The sequence below is a fragment of the Endocarpon pusillum genome, assembly GCF_000464535.1.
Source record: "Endocarpon pusillum Z07020 unplaced genomic scaffold C682903, whole genome shotgun sequence".
NCBI classification, from domain to species: domain Eukaryota; kingdom Fungi; phylum Ascomycota; class Eurotiomycetes; order Verrucariales; family Verrucariaceae; genus Endocarpon; species Endocarpon pusillum.
In genome coordinates, this window is record NW_006913468.1 from 335640 (window position 1) to 359729 (window position 24090).

At 40.1% G+C, this 24090-nt stretch overlaps 2 protein-coding genes across 2 annotated transcripts; one reads left to right on the top strand and one right to left on the bottom strand.

Moving 5' to 3' along the window:
• Positions 1-2605: 2605 nt before the first annotated feature.
• Positions 2606-4068, top strand: EPUS_02689 (uncharacterized protein; the record flags this gene model as incomplete). Its single annotated transcript, XM_007787611.1, has 4 exons — positions 2606-2838; positions 2886-3025; positions 3083-3177; positions 3232-4068. 4 exons carry the CDS (start codon positions 2606-2608, stop codon positions 4066-4068), a joined length of 1305 nt encoding a protein of 434 aa, XP_007785801.1.
• A 3010-nt stretch (positions 4069-7078) lies between these two features.
• On the bottom strand, positions 7079-7716 carry EPUS_02690 (uncharacterized protein; the record flags this gene model as incomplete). Its single annotated transcript, XM_007787612.1, has 3 exons — positions 7079-7104; positions 7167-7302; positions 7351-7716. The coding sequence occupies 3 exons, from the start codon at positions 7714-7716 to the stop codon at positions 7079-7081; spliced, it is 528 nt and encodes a 175-aa protein (XP_007785802.1).
• Positions 7717-24090: the final 16374 nt, after the last annotated feature.

A 24090-nucleotide genomic window follows, 5' to 3' on the forward strand; every position in this document is an offset into this window, starting at 1 on the left:
AAACGTATTTATCTCAGTAAAATGATTGTATACTACGCTCACCGACACATTCAGCGGGTTCGCTTCTTCGCTCCATCGCCATGGATCATGACCTTTCGTCGATGCCCCGAAAGTCTCCTAAAGCAGCTAATGATGGTTGGGAACCCAAGATTCACAAGACGGACAAAGGCTTCCGCAGGCAGTTCTACTTCTTCTACGGTTCCTTGATGGGCTCTCAAATGCTTGAAAGGGTCCTGGGGCTTGAATCCAGGCCAGAGATTGGAGATATGACTAACAATGTCTTAATATTGTCGTTCGATGTTTGTGCCACATCTGGCGAAGTTAGATGTCCTTGCGATATTCTTTGTGTTGAATCAAATCTCAGGTTCTAAAAGGAACAGCGCCTGGTCAGCAATGAGCTCGTACACAATATACCTCTTGCTTTATTGCCCTCCAGTTCTTGAAGATGAAGTTAAGTTCAACTGGGTGCCCATTTACGAACGTACTAACAGGACCTCATATTGCCCCTAGGTGACTTATTAGATGCAGGGCGCTTTACCCCTGGTCGGCCATTTACGATCAAGCGCACAATACTGTGGAACATTGTGGCCTGATGTGACCTTATAAATGCTCGTTGCAGCCTTTTTTCTAATAGCCTTGGGAAGGTAGGAGATTCTTGGTTGGTTAAATCGTGGAGACCGAGATTACCCTAATCACCATGGAGGGAGTTCATCTCTCGCCCTTACAAGATTTCTACACCACCGCTAAACCCGAGCAGCCAAAAATTCGCCGCAAACGTGTATCCTCGGATCTACCACATAAGCCTTATCACGCAGTCCAGGTCAACAAAGAGCTAGACTAAGCGCCAACTACGGGATTGGACACAGAAACTGAGCCATGCGTGAACAAGGGCTGGCCTAGTGAGCCCTATTGCTTGGATGAATGGACGTGGATGAGATATATCATACTAGGCGCAGACATCATCCAGACTTGCCATTCCCCTTTCTTCTCAATACTTGGTATCAATGCGCTGACCCTTGATCGGAAACCGCTCTCTTCACTCGGAAATAACATTATCGCTGACACAGAGATTGGTCCAACTATCTTACCCATCATCTTTGCTGCAGCTGTAGGTAGGCTCATGAGAAGTATCGCTCGTTCGAAGGCCGAAAAGGTACGCAATTGGATACGCTGGAGCGACTTATTGGGGGTCAGATGATACTAAGAACAAGGTATCCTTCCTCAGTTCAATGCCAATTCAATGCCAAAATCAGGTTCAAATCCAGGACTAATTTAGGGACAATCTTGAACTAGACCTAGGGTTAAATCAAGCGCGCAAGAAGCAGTGTAACATCTAGAAACCTCTAAATTGCTAGGGTCAAAGACTTTAGTTAATAGTAAAAATAGATCAAGTAACAACTGACGTGTAGATCGCTTTATTTTGTGGACACGGCTCAAGTATAGCATTGGCCGTCAGTGAAGTTGAAATTTGAATTGGCCATTTAGCTTTAACAGCCCGCCATAGCGACGTCAAATTAGCAATTTGGGCTTTGGTTTGGGCGAGAACTTTCAGTTGGTGAAAACTAGCAGTGCTCATTCACCACTTTACGTACTAGTACGCAACGACCCCATCGGTCCGGAGCTTCGATTCGTCGTCTTCCCTGTTGCAATCTGATTCACCGGTTGGCCATAATCTGCTGTGCTATCTAACCGAACAGCATGCATGCAGCATATTTGCTTACTAGAATGTCATTATCGCACAGAAAGTCGTATAGCCCAATCAGTTGCAGCTTCCCAGCGTTGTTATGCAGGATGCAAGACAAGGATTGACTCAGTCACCAATGCCACCATAGCTGTGCTTGGTAGAACACACATGGGCAGGACATCGAATTTCACAGGTCCGCCAAGACCAAAAAATCCCCCCTCACTATCATTTGCTGCTAGAGTATTGCAAGCATACTAGCCTTGCTCACCTACTACTCTCATGACATGCGCTTCGGTTGCTTCCCACTCTAGGAAAATGGGGGCGGTATAACATCTGTTCCAACCTTAAAGATGTTCTCAAGTGCAGTGTAACGGGGCCAGTTTGATTGCCTTGAAAGTTTGAGTATGATCATGTCGACGTCCAACTCCTACGTCGTCCAGTTCTCTACTGAGTCTGTAATTCTGTTTTTCAGCCATGTTGCCTGCATTCCCAGCATCCTCATATTTGGGTGGTAAAACTCCTTTCTTCTTCGGTCTTTCTTGCTGCAAACACTTGTTAGAAAAACATATACTCTGCTTCCTGTATCCTGGATCCTCATATTGAAATCTCGAGACAGCTCGATTGGCATTTTGGCATCTCCAATCTAGCCCGACCAAATGGCGGTTCAAATACATGCACCCAGCAATGGCAGCAATTTTTCCGTACAGGCATGGACCTTCTTTGCGATTGCTGTCTTCTTTGTCGTCTTACGATGTCTGGCGCGCATTCAAACAGTTGGTATTCGGAAGTTGGAACTGGACGACTGGCTCATGGAAGGTAGCATTGGTAGGCAACAAACTCAACCCGTCAAACACAAGCAGTTTAACTATATTCTGATAGATATTTGACCTTTTGGTGCAAACATCCCCCAAAATAATCGTCATGAACACCCATATCGACCCTACGAACAACCCGACCAACTTCCCGCTCTCCCTTATCCCCGGACTCGGTAATCATGATATGGCTGACGAGTACCGCGCGAACCTTGACCCAGCCTCTGTGGAATACCAGGTTCGAGTAGCCGGATCCAAGCTCCATATAACGGCCTGGTCGTTATATGTATCTACATTGTGGTGTTTGAAGCTGTGCTTCGCAGTTTTTTACACCCGACTGACGTATGTGGTCTATCAATCGGTGTGGCAATAATCGCTTACGGACCCAGGGCTGGTCTTACACACATGAGAATTCGTGTCTACATAGCTTATGCGGCCATCAGTGTGACGTATGTTGCGGTCATGGCGACCCTGCTTGGATCCTGTCAACCGTTCAATCATTATTGGCAGATTCATCCTAACCCAGGAAGTATAACGCCCGCCCCTGTCTACTGAGTGAGCAGTTGCTGACTTCATCTCTAATTAGACCAATGCACGCCAGCAATTTCAACCGTGAACTGCTTAGTCGTTGTCGTTCTTGACGTATTAACCGACATCTACCTTCTCCATATCCCGCTCTTAGTATGTCACTGAGTCTACTCTGATATAGTTTACGTCAACTGACACGCTCTGAAGATGCTGTGGGACGCCAAGCTCTCCCGGCTGAAGAAGTTCTTTCTGATTGTGCTCTTCAGTGGCGGCATCTTTATCATTATGGCTGGCATAATTCGGGTCCACTTCATCCTCGCTCCCGGACGAAAAGGAGGTTTAGCCGCCGCGTACTGGGGTAAATGTGAGATTCTGGTCGCCTTCATCATCGGAAATGTTCCCATGATCTATGGTGGATTCACAGTTTTGCTTCGGCAATCTAAGGATTCCAAGGTCTCGGCGAGAATGAGATTGAAGACCAAGGGCTGGTTAGGGGCAGAAAGATTCACCAGTATATTCTCCTGGGCCGCCCGCACCAGGAGTCATACATGCCATGAAAAAACCGCCAAGCCTCCGATATCTGTCGTCCTGGGTGCTACAGAAAGCAACGCTTCAGCGGTGAAGCAACACACGCGGTCATCAACGCCATGGGCTCATCACGGATCAGAGAATCGTTTCGCCACCAATATCGACAATAGCGAAACGCAACACGCTGAGATGGACTCAGAATTAGGCATCCACGTCACGCGAGGCATCCGGGTTGAAGTGGAAAGTTTGGAGAGCAGAGAAGGCAACCCGGACAGCATGGGGACCAGCACCCAAAACAGTCGAACAGATAGTGAGGCTCAGCTCGGTCAATTTATGCTCGACACTCCCTTTGGCAAGCCGGCTGCAGAAGACGTCGCTAAGCTCCCGTCGCAGGAGAAGCAAAGTCGGCGTGACCACCAAGGTCAACGACCTGGCACGTCTGACAAGCGGAATGTTACAAAGTGGATTTCCGAAGATTCTTCTGGAGAAACATGCGAGCGAAGTGAGTGGTTTTAAGATGGGGGAAAAACTGAGTGAGTATGGGAATGGAAATGGGAATACAGAGGATTTGCGGAGTTTCTTTGTTACTTTCGCACCAAATGCTAGATGGATTCCACCATTCGGGGCATGTTGGATTTTTCTTCTACAGCAAGCAGGAATGGACGACAAGCTTTGAAGTCACGGGAACCAGAGATTTGGCTGGAGACGAGGGAGAGCATAGACCAGGAAATGCAAATTATGATTCCAGGATATGGACGTATGTCCGGATACTGGGTCAGGCGTAAAAAAGGGGCACCGGGGGCGCTCGTCTACCGGGGTCCTACTAAGTATTTGCTGTAGGGTAAGTAAACCCGAGTTACCAATAGTATAGTACTAGTAACTAAGGGGCCAACACCTGTCCTCCATGGGACTCAAAGCCGGACCCTCCGTGCTGTGTGGGGGCACAAAATTGGGGCCTGGCGAGGTGCTCAGGGAAAAGTCAGGCTACTGTGCATTGCGAAAGTGTTGCAATTCCTTGGCGCTACCCTCGAATTGCTGGCGCTGCGGGGCAGAATTGCGGTGTGGGCAGAGGATGGCCATTTACCACCTAATTATCGTAGTAGAATGCCCAAAATTGCCCAGATAGTAAAATTGACTCTCTTGTGACCTTGCTGCCGAAATTTCGAGATAGAAAACCATGGTGTTGAATCCGAAAGCCCGTAAACCCCTTGGCGGGCTGGAGAACTGAGGGCTGTCATTTCTAGACCCGCCTACTCCGTATTGATGCCTAGAACTCGCCTATCTCCAGGTTGGCGATGTCGATCTGCCAGGAAGAGCCTTCTCCCTTTGTGTATCATTTTGTGGCACTGGAAAGCACTTGGATTCGAGCTGCCCATGTCTCACCGCAGTTTTGCTGCCATCTGGACTCAACCTGAGGGGCGACCAGACATCGCCAATATCGTCCGGGAGCAGATTGGAGAACACATCTTGGATTCGTCCGATGCGCCCAATCTGGATAGACCTCTAACCTCCTCACTACCTCTCATCGCACTTTTCAAAGTTATTTTCGACCTCCAAAGGACATATTATCAATGTTCGACTGCCCAGGTCGAGTCTGCACATCTTCTACCGACTCGGCTACTCCGTCTCGCTATCATTTACCTTCTCAGAATCAAGTGCAAAGCCCTTCGAAGCGGTTCAACACTCTATGCGGCCCAACGAAGCTTCCTGGCTCGAGTGCTAATATCAGGACTTCGGGCATTATGGTTGGCACTCGGGTTCCACAGGTGTGACCTCCCCGACGAATCGGTAAAGGAGCTTAGCATTGCATTCGACCAGGCGTGGACTATACCAAACCCAGCTATTGAGATTGGCCGTCAGCACAAGTGTGATCAACCTAACTGTCCGAATAATGATTATTACTACTATAATCTCTCTTGAATAGGCTATTTGAAGCTTAATATAGCTGATATTCGCGAGTAGAGAGATGCTATAAAGAATGACCCTGCTATTAATATCTATTATCCTCCTCTAGGGGTGCTAACCTAGTTGATTAAGGGTTATAAAAAGCAGAAGGAGCAGAATCAACAGCCTCCTGTTACTCTACAGCCTTTAATATCTACTACAGCTTCGTCGACAGTAGCTGGCCAAGGGATAACGCTCAATATCAATCTCTTAAGGAGTCCTCTGCCAGCTACTCCTATCCATGAAAACGCAGATAACAGGGCTCAAGATACAGATATAGATACCCTAGTTCTATCTGCTATAGCGCCAGCGTTAGCGCTACCCTTACCAAGTAGCCCTATCTCACAGGCTAGAGATAAGGATGCCCAACTACTCGCCTTCATTTAGGCTTGAATCCGTGCTCAACCTGCGCGCTGTGCTGCATTTAATCGTGTACAGGACCTGCTGATAAGTTCTAGCGTAGGTTTTTCAGATTTGGCTAGTTTGAGTAACGAAGAATGAAAGGATATTAGTATCAACGTTAATATCAAGATAGATTTGCTAAAAAACAACAAGATATAGCATCTATAGTATCCGGAGGCTGTTAATAAGGTTGTAGAGCATCTCCTAAGTAAGCTTGATCTTAATATACCTGAAGAGAGCAAAGGCAACAAGCTCTAAGCTTGTAAATAAAGGATAGTTGATATTAAGGAGTATATATAGATATTAAGAAGTATATTAAGTTTACATATATTGTCATTTATTTTGTATAAGAACATATATAAATTTAATTACTAGAGTATATTTAAGTTACTAACATATATATAAGCTCACAAAATTTAATTCTAAAATTTTACTTAAATAGAAAATCTGTGCTAAGACTTAGGCTTAGCAGGATATTATAACTTAATACTATAAATTCTATTAAAATAACAGTTTGCTTTTTGACAATTATAATTTAACTATAATAGCTACTACTACTTCTATATTATTAATTAATAACTCTTTATCTGTATTATCTCTCTATAACTTTATAGCGCCTTAAGCGTATTATAAGGCATGTTAATAATGGTTTTATTAATACAAAAATAATAATAGCAAAAGTAATTCTTTATATACTTCTTAATGCTACAGAGCTGCATAACAAGATAAAAAAAGCCCTTATACTAGTCAGAAAACTGCCTTGTAAGCTCTTTATTTGTTGTGGTAGTGCGCCAAGGCGCCTGCAGCAGATAGCTTGCGGCTGAGCCTGCGCTTCTGTAGAAAATTAACACTCTTTCTACATTATTCCGTCTTATTTATGCTTTTAATAAAGAAAACAAGAATTTAATAGGATTAAAGTTAGGAGAGTAAGGAGATAAATATATTAATTAAACGCCTGCCTCTTAGTATATATCTCTTAGCTCCTATATATAAATATCAGTATTAATAGTAAATATAATGTTAAGAGCTTACTTGACTATAATAAGCGCTATAGTTATCTATAATTAATACTAACTGTGGCCTAAGATATAGATTTATCTTTATTAATAATTTTTAAATAAATATATTAAATCTCTTGCAGTTAAAGCTGCTATAGTATATCTTATAATCAAGATATACCTTAATCCCTATAGCTAGCAAGATGCTCTATCTTCTTAAGCGCCCATTTAGTACTATTACTCTGCATAGTACGCTGCGTAAAGACTAACCTCTTTTACAGTCTTTTGTGCGCTCATGCGCAGCTGATTCGTCAACGAATATAGCCTCCTTAGCACGAACTTCGTATATCTGAGCTCTATAGTAGTCTCGCAAGTCTTCATCTCGCTCAGCAGCTTGACGCTCAACCTACAAAGTAAGTCCGAATTTGTGCGAATTAGAATGATAAATACTAACAGCTTTCTGGGTGATCTTCTCCTTTGCCAGCGTTCGACAGACAGTTGATTTCGATACTTCTATATCATACTCCTCATCTAGAAACGCTACCATTTCGTCTAGATACGAGAGCTTCTTCTCCGAGCCGTTATCCAGAAGCCAATCAAGGAGGCCCTCAAGCGCCTCTGGAGTGATTTTTTGCGGCCTACCCATCTTCGCTTGAGGCGCTGGCCGTGGCTCTCCGAACGTATCAATATTCTGCCGGATTCGGCCCACAGTTGAAGCGTGGCATCGAAATCTATAAGCTATTTCTCGTGGTTCTACGCCTGTAGCAAGCAAAAGGGCCATTTCGTCGACGGTCGACTTCGAAAAGCGCAGTTTGCTCATCGCGAACTCAACACCAAGGGCCAGCAGTTGAGATAGGGCAAGAGAAGGGCGTCAGCGAGGTCTATGAGCAATTTCAAGCAATTTCTACGCGTTCTACGGCCCTAGGGAGCTATTCCTACATCTCACCGCAATTCTGCCCCGCGGCGCCAGCAATTCGAGGGTAGCGCCAAGGAATTGCAACACTTTCGCAATGCACAGTATGCTCAGGATAGCTCACACCTGACTCAGGACGGGCTCAGGCAAGCATCGCCACCCCTCAGGGCGGCTTGGTTGTTGTTCAGTGCTGCTTAGTCATTGCTCAATTTCAACCCCGTTACGGTCAGGTCGCAGAAATGGAAATACGTAGTAGGGTTTACTACGGCATCAGGCACAAATAAATGTTAGCTTCACGGTAGTAATAAGTATTCGCCACTCATAACGCCCTTGATACAGATACTTGACGCCCTTGTACAGTAGCGCCATCGCTACTCTGCGCAATGCTGGGCACTCTGTCCTAAATACGACAAGGTTATATACGTGGCGTTGTATATTCACATGGCGTTAATAACACGAGATTAAAATTATTTATGCCTCTTACGTGAAGTCAAGATTTGTCTGCGAGTATAGTGGCGTACACTTGGGATCAACACCCAACAGGATGAGTGGGCTGTAATCCTTCAGGCTCTTGAGGTAAAAGGGTATGTAGTAAAGCTCGCAGAACATCTATGAAATACGATTAGCTCCAAATAACCCCAAAAGGACTTTTGGGAATGCTGTACTAGTAGCCTTGCATGACTGTGCCCGTGTAGCAGCCAAGGTTGAATAAGAGTTGAAGATTTTCATGACGAAGGAACTTGCTCTGTAGGCTCCATAACGCTTCCATACAATTTGTTGTAGCAACGCAGGTGAAACAAAATCTAATCGGCACCTGTGTCCGCCAAGTCGACCACGAATATTTAGCGCCGCCCCACGCTGTGCCACCTCAAAGAAATCCTGCTATCCAATCCGCTAACAAGCACCACCCTCTCAAATAATATCGGTTTGCGTGAAATCCCATTACTAATGGTACGGTCAGAGGGCCAGTTCCGCAGAACGGAAAGTTTAAGTAGTAGATAGGATGTCCCTTATCAGAGGCTCGAACCTAGAGCCCAATTGGCACCTAAGTAAATGGGCCTTGGCGGACTAGGACCATGCCAGTCAGAATCACCAGTCCCAAAGCGAGAATACCTCCACCTCCACCTCCAAACCCTTTGAGTTGTGCGACCAGCCCAAAGGTGATCAAATCTCTAGGACCAAGAAAGACCGATTGCGTCAAGGGATAGGCTGCTCCAGCCCAAAAGATATCTGTCATGTTACTATGAAGATCGCTTGCGATAACCTGAAATGTTTATTCTCCGTGTATCGTTCTGGCTACGCATTCCAGACACTTACAGGCAGCACAGGTATCAGAATGAAAGCGGCCAGAGCGACCAACAACGATACTATAGCAAGAATAATAGTTATTATCTCTTCATGTTTGCCAGTTTTCCATTCTTGATCTGACGCCGTGTGCTCTTGCTGTGGTTCCTGACAAGCAACCCGCTTGTTAGAACCCTCTGCATCAAATGATTTCTTCTCATTAATCTTGCCAGGAATTGCTTAGTCATTCGTGCTTCCTGTGATCATTACTTTGGGTTGTTGAGTGTCGTGACTTGTATATGAACTGGGATTTACGACATGACTGTCCATAATGGGGTTTGCTTTGGAGAATACAAGCGGACCAGCGCAATTAAGCGTCCCTTCTTCCAGGAATACTTGCAAAGGAGATCTATCAAGTAAACAAAGTAGGTCGCTTGGATGTAAGGGGAGCCGTCGGAGAAGACCCTCCACACCATTACTGTATGACCTCTGGAACATTGGGTTTCATAATATGACGTAAGGAATCAGTCGGTGGTCAAATCCTTTGGCCCAAAGGAGCCCTGCCGATCCGAAATGCCGCCAGTTAGTTGCTCCTGTGGTAAGTGAGCTATTGGTTATTCTCCGCCCGGCCGGTTGCATTGAACGCAAGGCTTGGTCGTTAACGCTGCCAAAAGCCTTGCCGATGCGACCGTTTTCTTTGGACTCGTGGTGAATCCAAGTTTGTGCGTGCGATCGAAGGATGGAATATAATCGCATAGATTTGGAAGCCGCCCGTCCAGTCCAGCCTCATCTCTCCAACATAGTAGCTCACTATTACTAGTAGTTTCGATGATCTCATCTTACGCAGCTCGAAGCAACGAGCTTCAACGCGGATTTTCAATCTGCGATTCAACATGATGAATAATCTTTCGCACAGGTCATACTCATCAAGGTACTTATGATTAGGGTGAACAATTCCATTATCTTTGAGCTTTTATGTGTCAAATGAATAATATTATTCAAATGAATCTTGGAGTCTTGAAGGCTCAGTGGTCTAGTGGTAGGAGTATGTGACACTGGCTACTATTTATTAATTGGTTTTATCTAATATATTTTCAGTTGTCGCTTCGGGTGAAAACCCTGCAAGGTACATGCAAATGTGACAGGTCCCGCGTTCAATCCGCGGCTGAGCCCTGAGAATTTTTTTAACACCCTCCTTCTATGTTGTCGGCGGTGTTAGCCGATTTTGCACATAGGAATGTCATCTGTAGTAACAATGCCTTACAAAAGAGGGTGCATCTGCAGCTGGAAACGATAGGCTCATGGGGTCATGACTTTGGCCCCATCCAGGGCAATCCGCCTGGGACTTAGGCGCTAACCCCAGAGACAGGTTTATTGACCACACTAACGTGACAGCCCATGTGATGCATCCCCCTTAAAGGGAACCTTCATAGGGGCGCATTCTTGGGGGGCGCACATTGAAATCGTCAATCCTTTAGTCCTTTCACTCCTCGCTCATTATAGTATCATCTTCGAAATCTGCTTAACTTCCTCCTCAAGAATTGATCACAACTACTCTTCTCAATTGAACAAAGAAATCAAATCCGCAGCCAACTTAGCAATAATGTCGTCTGAACAAAGCTACGACTACTCTTATGAGCAATTTGTCCAAGATGACCTGCCCAGCCTCGACCTGTTTGACCTACCCGACCTCGACCTGGTTGGCGGCTCTTCTATGACTTCAATTACCGACACTTCCTTCTACAAGTCCCAGGAGAAGTGTCTGACCGATTCACAGCAAGGCACTTCGGAACAGAATCAACAATTCAAGATGATAAGCGACACTCCTGGTAACGTTGAATTTGACGCAATTGCGACACCGCAGCCCTCTGCTCCAAGCAACTCTACTCAACTAGAACCTGCAGCGACCTTCAAAGGAGCTGGAGAGTTGGTCCTTGGTGTTGGAAGTCTTCGCAGCCTGCAAGATGAATTCCAGGCATTCGACAATACCGCTGGTCACTCTCAGTTGGGCGGGCCTGAGGCAGCGCAGCTTTCTCTTTGTGACATCTACGGCGTTCCTCCAACCAATCTGGCAACGCCTAACAACATGGCGCAGAGGGCGTTCTTAGCCGCTCCACGGATTGGACCAATCGATGTGAGTTTTTTTTTTAGACCGACGCTAACGAGGCGCACAGCGTGTTACGCGTCCAGAAGGCACCACACCAGATGTGGATAGAGACATTGAAAAGGAGTGGTCTGGGCCCCAGAAATGTTACTGGCGAGACTGTGCCTCGAAGGCAACTTTCCGTTCTCACTCATCTCTGAAGGCCCACATTAGACACATTCATGTCACTCCCTTGGTCTGCACACATCCAGAATGTTCTTACAAGAAGCCTTTTGGAAAGCCATGCGACCTCAAAAGACACCTAGCGACTATTCACAGCACTGAGCGTGGATATCAATGTCTTGAAGACGACTGTCAAGAGGTGTTTTCCCGCAGAGACAAGATGATGAAGCACGCGAAAGAAAAACATGAGCTTTTCAAATGTCCTTACGGCCATTGCTCCGCAACAGTCTTTGCGGTTCAGAGGGAGTCGCATTTGCGAGAGTCCCATGGCCGTTATGAATGTGCGACTGGTTCTTGCAGCTTAGGTTATAGGTCGTGCTTCACGAGGGAAAACCTTTTACGACATCTGCGGACCTGTCATCGAATAACATACGATCCGAGTTTAAATACAGTAAATCACCTATCCGCAGGTACCAAGGAAGACGAAGCTTTGTATGCTGATGTTCCTTTGCGCCCAACATACCAAGATTGTGCATCTTGCATGCCGAAGAGCAGCAATGAACAGTAGTCGCATCTTGATCCGATATCAATTCGGACGTCTGCAGGTTCGAAATGCACGTTCAGCGTTGTTGGAAACGAAGAGGAGCTAGCAGCCACTGTATGGACAGTTGTTTTCTTTGCCACACTATGTAGTACCGTCATATTAAGGAATAACAGCTTGTCAACTCATTTTCGCATGTTACAATAGGAGTGGAAATTCTAAGCTTAGTTCACGACGCTTCAATTGCTCTAAACAGCCTAGCAGAGCTGGACGAGTTTGCGCATAGGAATGTCACCTGTACTGACAATTCCCTACAAAAGAAAAGAGGGTGTATATGCCGCCGCAAATGACGGAGCCATGGCCCTGGCCTTTCAAAGCCCGAAACTTACCCCAGCGGACCGAAGGACCCTTTTACTAGGGCATAGCTGTGCAAACCTGCGCTTAGTTTGCCCTGAGCGTGTCATAAGCAGCCTGATTGCAGCTAGGAGAGCCCTTAAAACCCATGTAATGCCTATCCACCAAACCGCGGTAAAATGCAGTAGTTAACAGAGCTGCTAATTGGATGATACTACGGGGCGCCAAGATTACCTTAACTGAGTATAGGCCAATAAGACGCCCTGGTGGAAATCTTTATTTACCATGAGCTAACCATATTCGGAAGTACAACAAACAACAGCAAAACTCCTTCTATTTACTATAAGAGTAGTAAATGTCTATCCCAACAACGCGATTTGTAGCAGATAGGGATATTGCATTTATCACAGGACCATATTGAACGTCGAATGCCTTTTTGGCTCTTTCTTGCTCTGTGGGGGGCATTGACAGGCCTCTCACAGAGGGCAATTGATGGCCTGCCTGGTTTCGTAGGAGATGGATCACAGACTTGATAGCGGCGATAACTATCTAATTTGACCCATGAGTGCCCTTTGTAGCTGCCTTTTCGTACTGATTTTGTATGTGGAGCGCAGCTCTTTTGAGGCGGCCTTGGGCGTTATTGTCGTAAATAGTTCCAGGTCCGCGGAGCAGATTTTTCACAATTTCTTCTTGAAATTCTGCATGCGAGAGTATTTTGATTCTCTTGCCATTTCTATCCTCTTTGCCCTCGTTAACTAGCTTATATAGAATATAATCATTAGTAATACTTGCATTAACAAGGAAAAAGAATAGAGGGAACCAGTTACGTTTGTGATAATGCCAAGATATTGTATAGTAGCTATTTAGCTTTGTATAGTTATCTGAGCCGCCTATCTCTTTATTATAACGATCAAGAGGATATAGTTTCCTTAGAAATAGCCTTATTGAAGGCGCAGAAGGCGTAGGCAGGGTAGAATTTGCAGGCAGGGTAGAAGGCGTAGAACTTATAGAGTTAGTAAAATTCGCAGAACTTGCAGAGGGCGCAGAACTTGCAGAGGGCACAGAACTTGCAGAGGGCGTAGAACTTGCAGAGGGCGCAGAACTTATAAAGGGCGCAGAACTTGCAGATTACTAAATTCGCAGCATCAAGAGATTCTGCGAATTTAGCGTATTTCAGAGAAGCACTATAGCATTTAATAGCATCGAAATAGATATATTTGTTAACAAAAGGGTTATATACTGTGGTCATTATTGCAATGGCTCGAAACTAGAACAAGTCAATTAAATTACGACAAGAGTTTATTGTGTAGTAGTAAAATGTATCCCCTCCGTCTCCAATGTACCTATTAGCGTGCTTGGCGTAAATTAAGGTTTTTGAGCCGCATTTGATCGACACCAAATTCCGCAGCTCGATTTCTAATTAAATTTTCAACTACCAACTATGCTACGGCCACAGCGAAATACGCAAATCCCTCTGAGATACAGAGATAGCTCACCTCCCCGAATACACACAACCAACAACGAGCGAAAACGGCCTAAATTGACTTCAAAAACGTCGATCGAAATAACGTTGATCAGGCCTTGGCAGTGATTGCTCCTGCGCCAGAATGCACAGATGAACCACCCAGACTCATTTCAACAGAACTCCCTCAATTTAAGGCCAATTATGTTCAAAATCGAGATGGAGCTCCTCGATATACTGGTCTATTAGTATTGGGCTTTTTTGAGCTCTTTTTCAGCGATTTGGTGGTAGAAATCCTCTCTAAAGAGACTAATTCATACGCCGAATATCATCTTCGATATCCTCTATTTCCTCCTCTTTCTCTCCCGTCCGACTGCCACTGAGTACCTACTACACCGGTAGAAATACATATATTTCTAGGCATAAACCTCCATTTTAGCTTGTACCACTTGGCAGTACGATCGGATTACTAGAAAATTCACAATCTTAGTCAATTTATGGGTCGATATCAATTTGAGCTCATCCATTATTATTTTAGTACAAATAGTGCTCCTCCTCCTCTAAACGCACCCTGGTTCTATCGAATTTAACGTGTGGCTGACCTTATTTGAACTGCCTGTCAAGATGCTTATTATCCCTCCTCTTATATCACTATTGACAAAGCTATAGTCGCCTGTACAGGCTATTTAAAGGATACAATTAAGCTAAAGAATAAGCCTATTAATACAGGCTACAAACTGTGGTGTATTAACGACCATGGTTATATCTGGAGCTGGCTATTTCACTCTCAAATAAAGGGCGTTGAAACGCTTGAAAAGAGTCAAAAAACGAGCTGGCTGCGCCTGCACTCTGCAGGCCGCATAGAAAGCGTCTCTTTAGCACCTACATTCGCGCTTGTTCTACGTTTGGCCGAACAGCTTCTAAAATAGCTTGATTTCTGCATTTATTTAAATAATCTGTTTCTGAATATGCCTATTACGTAGTGTTTTTTGGCCATGGGGATCTATTACATAAGTATAACATGTAAAAAGGCCGACAGATTTCCTTTATATTTAGAGCTATTTTGAGCAAAATAAGCTACTATAAGACTCTACTGTAGCAGAGGTTATTAATAATAACACTCTGTGCTTTATTTAACAGGATAATAAGGCTGTTAGCGCTGTTTTAATAGCTTATAACCTTTATAGGCCTGAGGATAAGGTTTAACGTTCAAAGATGCCCAAAAATTACATCTAAAAATTAATAAATTCTATTACTTATTTTTAATAGTTAACTATTTAAAAAGCTCTTTATTCTAACAGCTATTAATTAATATAATTACTATATAAAGGGTATAAATTAGGCTAATTAGCTATACGCAGGCTTTACATGCTATAAAAAACAGAATTATTAAACTTAGTAGCCCTTGTTTTTCTTTTTTATTAATATTACTAATATTAATGCTTATTTACTATAAAAATAAAGTAATAATGTATAAAACAACGACAGCTATAAGGACTTTATAAGCGCCTTATATAAGTAATTACTTTATTTAAATAATTTAAAAGAAGAGAAAAAAGAGAAGAAGAAAAAGGAGGAGGAACAATCTTATTCTCAACTTATAGTAGTGTTTCAACGTCACTATAAATATATATAATTCAAACAGCGCGGCCGGTGTAAATAGGGAAAGCGTCATTCATCAGGTTATACGTGTAAACGGTTAAATAAACGCAAATTCGGAACAGATGTTACGGAATTGGCCATCAACAGCGTCAATAAGCCTATTTTAGGAGGCTCTCTCTCCCATTATCAATGCAGCAAGTGCCAGATTTGGCTGTGTATCCAAGGGGACTGCTGGCAACAGTATCATCAATCAATTAAAGCGAATAGCTAGATAGAACAGCCTTAATTAGCCGAAATAGGCATTTGTTGACACTCTTTAGACCCCTCATAATGATCGACAGCGCTAATAGTTTGGCTATACATATATAGCTAAATTTGTTATGTAACGTTTCTATTAGATTTTCCTGTACTCAGCTTTAATCTAACTAATCAGGCGCTCTTTTCGTTAGATACTTTTCAAAATAGTCTCTAAGCAGGTCCTCAGAGTCCTTAAAGTTTATGATAAGGTAATAGGTCAGGTCCTCTAGTCAACCTACCTACTTGGTTCGCACCTTTAAGGCCTTGCCTACTTGCTTGACGTTGACTATGTCCTTAACCTCTCACGCCTCCTCTCCTTTTGTTTCTACTGGCAAAGACTATAGATATTCCTGGCCTGACAAGGGGTCAGCAGAGTCTTTAGTAAGCAGCAATATATAAAACATATTGTAAATCTGTATTAATAAGGGCAGCTCTAAACAGAAGCTCTGCCTAAGTCTCTTTATCCATTGTAAGCCCGAATAACTCTGTAATGGGCAACCTTCCTTGTAGAGTTTATCAGAAACGTCAAAATTATGGAAGAGCGCTGCAGCCTTGGCGTTAAGAACATCAAAATTCGTTGAAGACCTGGCTGCAGCCTTAGCGTTAAGAATACTAAAAGTGAATTATAAGAGTAAAACTTAAATTAGCTGCATTAGGCTAATTATAAGGGCTAGAGATCTATAAATAATATCATTTAGTCGCTTTTAGAAAGCTCTAAATTAATATAAAGATTTTAAGTTAATTAGGCTTCTATTTATTAAGAAGAGATATAACGTGATTCATAAGCGTCCTGCGTATACAAGTGTCCCGCACACTTTTTTTTAAAATAATAGTCTTTTATATATTAAGCTTAAGAAGGCGTTATTTATATCAGCTATACTTTTTAGTACTTAGTATTATAGTAGTGTGATAAGGGCGTTCTTATTATAAGTTAAGCTTCTTAATAATTTAGAGACAGCTTTTATAGATAAGTTGCCTTATGCCTATAACTATAAGTCTATAATAAGAGTCTATCTAAATACTATTAAATAGTAATAAAAAGAGTAAAGAGTAAGTCTTCACTTTAAGGACCAGGATAGGCATAGCCTTATAGACTCTAGCTATTACATGTAAGTACCTGTTCTGAATAGGCAAGAGTTTAACAATATTTGATTTTGTGCCTTATAACTTATTAGGAAGATGCTAAATAACTAATATATAAGTTATTACTAGTTTAATAATAGTATTATAAATGCGTCTTATATATAAGAGGGAAGTGCCTTATATAGAAGTTAATAGAATTATAAACACAAATATTTATTAAGTTATCTTTTAGAACATCTTTTTAATATAAGAGCCTTATTTTAATTAAGTATTAATCTAAAGTCCTAGTACTTTAATATTCGTTTTCGTTACTATTAGAGTATTAGCTATATTAATTATTTCTTCTATATTAAACTTCCTTAAGTTTCTTATAAAGTGAATTAGCTTATACTTTTATAATATAAAGGTAGCATTATAATAGCAGACCTAGTGTAAGCACTTATTATATAACTGCTTTAGGCATCTATAGTTCTTTTTTGTGCTTTAGTTAAACACAAGTATATTAATGTTATTAATAAAGCTAAAAGCACTTGCCTTAGTTCTTTAATAATTAGTAATATCTAATAGATCTATATTATAAAAGAGGTACAGAATAGGCGAGACTAAGAAGCCTTAAGGAATCCTTATATAGACCTTAAATCTCTTAAACGTCTTATTACTTATAAAGAATATAGAAGCCTTATTTAATAAGAAGCTTATTATTTATTTAATAATTATAAAAGAGATCTTATACTTTCTTAAATTATAGATTAATTATTAATGTAATACTATATTAAAGGCGCCTACTATATTTATGCTTAGCAGAGAAGCTATCTTATTTCTTCCTTAGTTCTAGACTATATATATCTGTTTAGTAAGGAGCTCTAGTACTGCCTTAATTAAGTAATTATTCTTTGCTCTTATTTACATTTCTAAGAGAGCATTATATTACTTAGCTAAAAAGATAATTTATTATATTATAATAAACTCTAATGTTTTACTTATTATATTAAGCAAGACTATTAGTCTATAAGCCTTAAGATATAAATAGTCTAGTTTATTATAGGTTTTCTTAGAGCTAATATATAGGCCTCTTAAAAAGTATAAGAGTAATATCCTAATAATATATAGGCAGAAAATAAGTAAGTAAGTATAGGTATAAGCTAGTTAACGCAGGCCTAAAGAATCCTGTTAAAGATCCTATCAGGGCCTAGGGCTCTGTCTGCCTTTATATGTTAAATAGTGTTCTATACCTCTTCTTTAGTGATGGCTATAGAGTAGTAATATGCTTGCAGGTATACTACATCTTCGATATTATTAAGTAGTGCCTCTAGTAATAATAGGAAGAAGGCGGCTTTAAGCACCTTAACCTAGTTATCAAAGATATATATTATAATGCCCTAGGTTACTAGTAGTATAAACTTAGGGGAATTACGTAGATAATAGCTATTAGCTCTTGCCTATTTAGCAAGTTTCTATAGATCCCTAAGATTATTATAAGTATGTTTAATTCCTATTCTAAAGTTAATCTGCTTAGCTTTATTAATAGCTTGTTTTTTACAGTTATTTACTTATTAATACCGCGCCTAGTCCTCTTTCTGTCTTATTAATATTTATATATAGCAAAGTTAACAGGTATTCCTTATTGCCTTTGAGCACTCTAGGATCTAGAAAGACTTATTATAGGCATTCTGTTGTGCCTATAGAATTGCTTTACTAATAATCTTGTTAAAATAGTCTTAAATCTCTGCTATATAGGTATTAATTATCTTAGGCGTATTAAGATACCTTTTTAGTAATACTATTATAGTTATTTTTGTTACCTTACTTATATTAATAAGTTTTTAGGCCCTTCTTAACCTCTTTATATAAGGCGTGCTTAAGTATACAAAGGGGCTTAAGCGAGTACAAAGTAAATCTTCTAAAGCGAACAAGCAAGTAATAATAAGAATAAGGCTTATAGAGCCAGAAAGAAGCTATAATTATCCAGGGAGATGGCAGTGAAACGTGTGTAGCCTACACGTATTAAGCATGCTCCTAGGGGGGGCAGATAAACAGAGAAGGAGAAGAACACCAGGAAAGGAAAAGCTACGCTAATTAGCAACAAATAAAGAAAGACTTAATAGATATTACTAAGGGTCTTAAAAAAGAGGAGGAAAATAACAGCGGAGTGATAATAAGCGGAAGAGAGCTAGTAGAGCAGCTTAACATGATTATTAAATACGTACTACAGAGAACACGCATAAGAAACGTAAGGAAAAAGATTAAGACAAGGCTTAACTATATTAAAGTGCTACTAAAGACCTTTCTTAAGACTATATCTAACCCTTAATCCTAAGGCGTGACCTAGGCAAGCATTACTATAACAAGGATATAGCTAATAAGTAATATATTTATAACCCCCTTTATTAATTATATAGTTAAGGTCTAAGCCTCTTAAATAAAAGGGTTACTAAATAAGGAAATACACTTAAAGAAGTTAAGAAAATAATACTAGAAATAGCAGTAATTTAAGTACTATATAGTAGTAACATTAATATATTTTTACTAATAAAAGTTATAAGAGACAAAGCATAGGCCCTCCTCTTTACTAAGGACTTCAAGATCTTTAGAAGAGACTACTAAGTTAAGAGATACTAAGGGTACCTTTATTAGTACTAGTAATAGTAGGAAAAAAGGCAAATAATGTGCTTTTAGTACAGGCTATCTGTAAAGCTTCTAAATCTATTACCTTAGGACTCTAGATTATAAGAATTAGATAGCTTTACTCTTATAGAACACTTATATAACGCTTATAAGACGCATACAAAAAGCGCATTAAGATAAGGGGATCTCTGATAATAGGATTCCTGACAGAAGAGATATAATGTACAGCACTCTGTAGAGGACTAATTATGAACGCCTAGCTATTTAAAATGCGGCCTTTTGAAAAGTCCCTTCAGATTATATAATGCTTTAAGTGCTAGCAATAAGGTCACACCTAATACGCATGCAGGAAGCAGGTGCATTACATGTAATGTGCGGGTTAATATGCTACATCAGAGTATATAACTAAGAGAGTCTTATATGTTAACTACAGCAAGCAGTATAGGGCATAGCAGAGCCGGGCATGCCCGTCTTACTAATCATACTACGAAGGTATCTAGCGCAGACGAATCGCACTATATGCGCAAGCATATAGTATACGCATAGCTATAGCATACAATATAAGCGCAAAAACGAAACAGCTAGCCCTAGGCCAACAAGCATAAGGCAACAAGTAGACGCTAATCTCTCGCAAAAGGACAAGAGCCTAGTTCTTTAACATAGACAATAACTAATGCTGTACAGGACAACCCACCTATATTAAGTAGGCGGCAAGAAGCTCCTTCTAGCAGAGACTTATTATTAATCAGAATAGCGCATTCACATCACAAGCAAGAAGTATAATAATCACAAAGGCAAGCGATATTAACTTAAGCCTAAATAAGCTATAGGCTCTTAGTTATCTAATACAACTATAGTAACAGTAACTTGTAAGGGAGCTATGCCCTCTTTAATAACTTTACGCAACCCTAAGTCCTAATAATTCAAGAGCTAATCTTTAATAGATATACTTAGTCTACCTACTACCCTAAGCCTTATAAACTAGCCTATAAAGCCTGCCTTAAAACTAGGGTATACTTTATAATAAGGTAAGACGTAAATATAATAAACTAGAGGCAAAAGCAGTATAGCCTAAATATAGCAAATCTAGCTCTAATTACCTAAAATAATAAGCTAACAATTCTGAACATATATAACCTAAGAGCAGGCAGACTGTATATACATAAATAGGGATATATAGCTTACGCTCTTAGTAAGGCTAAGAAAGAGGTCCTATTATTAGGAGACTTTAATACCTACCACCCTATTTAGGAAGGCATTAGTACTATATATAAATAGGGTATAAATTACTTACTTAATAAAGCTAACTACTATAACCTTAAACTATTAACTCTAAGGAGGGAGACAACTTAGAAGAGGGACACTTATAACTTAGTAATTAACCTGATATTTGCATTATAAGCACTAAGTAATTAAGTCACCTTCTGGAGCCTAAAAGAGCGCTAGGCCTTACTATAAGACCACATCCTTATCAGGATAGATCTAGACATCCAAGCGCTATAAGGATCACTAATAAAACGTATATAATTCGTACTTATAAAGCTAGATAGAGAAGGCCTTATAAAAACATTATACTAAACTTAATAGGACTAGACAGAGAGCCTATTACAAAGCATCTAAGAAGCCTTAGAGACCCTATTATTATAGTACTGCCTTAGAGCTAGACCAAGCCTAAGAGCATGCCTAAGTTAGTCCTCTAAAGCTAGTGTATTACTAGTACATACAAAGCATATAAGATATAAGTATACTGCTATTTATGAATAAAGAGACCTTTATAGCTTTAGACGCTCTTCTAAGAAGCTAAAAAAGGAGATGTAACAAGTATTAAGAGCGAACTAAAGACGCCTAATTAATAACTTAACTAACGTTAAGAAATAGCAAAGGAATAATAGGCTCTAAAGGCTCTCTTAATAAAGTAAATAAGTAGCAGAAAAGTTGTACGCTAACCCTTATATCTCTGCCTTATAACAGAATAAAAAAGGCGAGCTAACTATATCAGATAACAAAAAAGCCCAAATCCTGGCAGAGAAATTCTTCCTAGCACCCCTAGTTAGTCTTACAAACCTCTTATAGCCTATATACGCGACTTATACAAATCAGGCATTAGCGCTTAATAGCTTTATCTTAGCAGAGGAAGTACTAGTAGTAATTAACAGGCTTCTAAACAGGAAGGCTACAGGGCTAGATAACATCCTAAACAAGGTCCTTAAAGGAATCGCCCTAGAAATCGTAACTAGACTAGCACATAGTATTCGCATAGTCTTTGTATGTAGTACTCTTCTAACACAGTATAAGGAATCAACTATAATAGTCCTGCGTAAAGAGGGCAAGAAGGACTACTTACTACCTAGCAGCTATAGGCTAATTGCCCTAGAGAACACGCTAGCGAAGGTTGTTAAGAAGGTTCTTATAACTCACCTAAGCAATGTGACAGAACAATACTCTCTGCTCCCTTAGACCTAGATAAAGGCAAGAAGGGACAAATCTATAGCCTTTATAATAGGCTTACTAATCTTATATATTTAAACTGCGTAATAAGCACAATTAGGAAGTGTAGTCTTAATACTAAGCCTAGACCTCTTAAAGGCCTTTAATAATGTCCTTTATAATAAGCTACTAAATATCCTTAAGCTGTGACAGAACAATACTCTCTGCTCCCTTAGACCTAGATAAAGGCAAGAAGGGACAAATCTATAGCCTTTATAATAGGCTTACTAATCTTATATATTTAAACTGCGTAATAAGCACAATTAGGAAGTGTAGTCTTAATACTAAGCCTAGACCTCTCTTAAAGGCCTTTAATAATGTCCTTTATAATAAGCTACTAAATATCCTTAAGCAGAAGGGCCTTCTAGATTAGCTTATTTAAGCAGTCGCATACTTTCTATATATAAGGCGTATACATATTATATATATAGAGTATAAAAGCGACTAAATTAAGACTAATATAAGCATCTTATAAAGCTTCTTTCTCTTACTAATCTTGTTTTTATTCTTTATATCTAGTCTGCTAAAATAGTTCTAAGACCTAGAAAAAGGAACATTAGGATTCAGCTTTATAGATAACATTTATCTAGTAATATAAAGTAAAAGTATATAACAAAATTATTATAGGCTAATTATAACTTATTTATAATGCTAATACTAGATAGAAGTATATAATACTAAGTTTGCCTTTAACAAGTATTAACTAATATACTTTATATAAAGTAAATATTATATATAAAAGAACCTAGTATTAATTATCTAAATAAATAGCTATTAAGTAATAGTTAAAAATAAGGCAATCAAGGTACTAGAGGTATAACTAGACCCTAGGCTTACTTAGAATAAATATATAATATATATAACTTATAGAGGTATTATAGCCTCTAAAGCCTTAGTAAGACTAGCTATCTTTATCTAAAGACCTTTAATACGTAACTTATAATTATTATATATTATAGTAATTAAGCCTACTTTATTATATAGTATATAAGAGTAGGGTTTAAGTATATAAGGCATAAGAAAAGCGATAATAAAAGCTGCAATTAAATTACTTAAAAAAGTCTAGAATAACTGCCTTTATTATATTATAAAGGGATATAAATAAATACTTAGAGTAGTATTAGAAAGGGAAACTTAGATCCTGCTAATTAATATCTATATTATAAGTATAAAATAATACTATATAATTAAAACAAAAGATTATTAGGTAAAAAAGAAGATCGCCAGAACAGCAGATGCTATATAGGACTGCATACGAAACGCACGCTCATCACGGCCATGCCACAGGCCAAGGACTAGCAGAGAGAATGCCGCTGCTAAAGCGCAACAGAGAATCCAAGAAATGCGTAAGTGGACAGCAGAGTGGCAGCGCCGCAGGCGAACCATTGATTCCATGGCACTGGCAACTTCAGAAGTAACCGCGAGGAATGAATTTGGCCCAACCTTTACCCAACTTCCCAGCTACGTCCGCCCTTGACCTGCTTATACTCAATCCGTAGGTCGGCCCTTAGCATCAAGAGCAGCAACATGTCAGGGACGGGCACTTAGAGCAGGACACTCATATGCTGTATACAGGGTTAACAAAGGCAAAGGCAATGGCACTATTCTTAATGCGGTCAGAGGTCATAGGCCTAAACGCATAGTTAGCGGCTATCTAAGTACCAGATACTAACCCTGCCTGCGCCTATAGCTAGCATATACAAATAGTTAGCTATATCCTGCTATACTGCCTAAGATATAACAGAGTAGGCATGCTAGCTGCCTATAGAATAGAGTATATAAGCAAGATCCTCTTCTAACCCGCATGTGTAAAGTATACAGCTCGCTAGTTTATCTGCATAGGGCTCCTAAAGCAATTTTATACTATAAAAGAGATAGCAGAGAAGGAGCTAGAAGGGTATAGAGTATTTAATATAGCAGAGGAGTAGTAATAATAAAGGTTAAGACCCTTTAAAATATTTAGTATATAATTAAAAGAATAACTATATAGAAAAGGGTAATAAGTATATAGGCGAAACATATATAAGGTAAAGGCGCCTTACAGGGTAATCTCTAACTCCTTTATAATAGCTATACTTATCTAGTCTAGTAAATCTAGAGTTTTCCTTATTAGGCTTTTCCTTTGCTAGATAGCCGTCTATATAGCCTTATAAATAGGGACTGAATAAACATTAAATAAAATAATATATATATATATATAAGGCGTACTTTCTATATATAACTAAGTTAAAAGAAGGAGGTAATTAGCTAATTAGCATAAGTTATATTCTACTTAGTAAT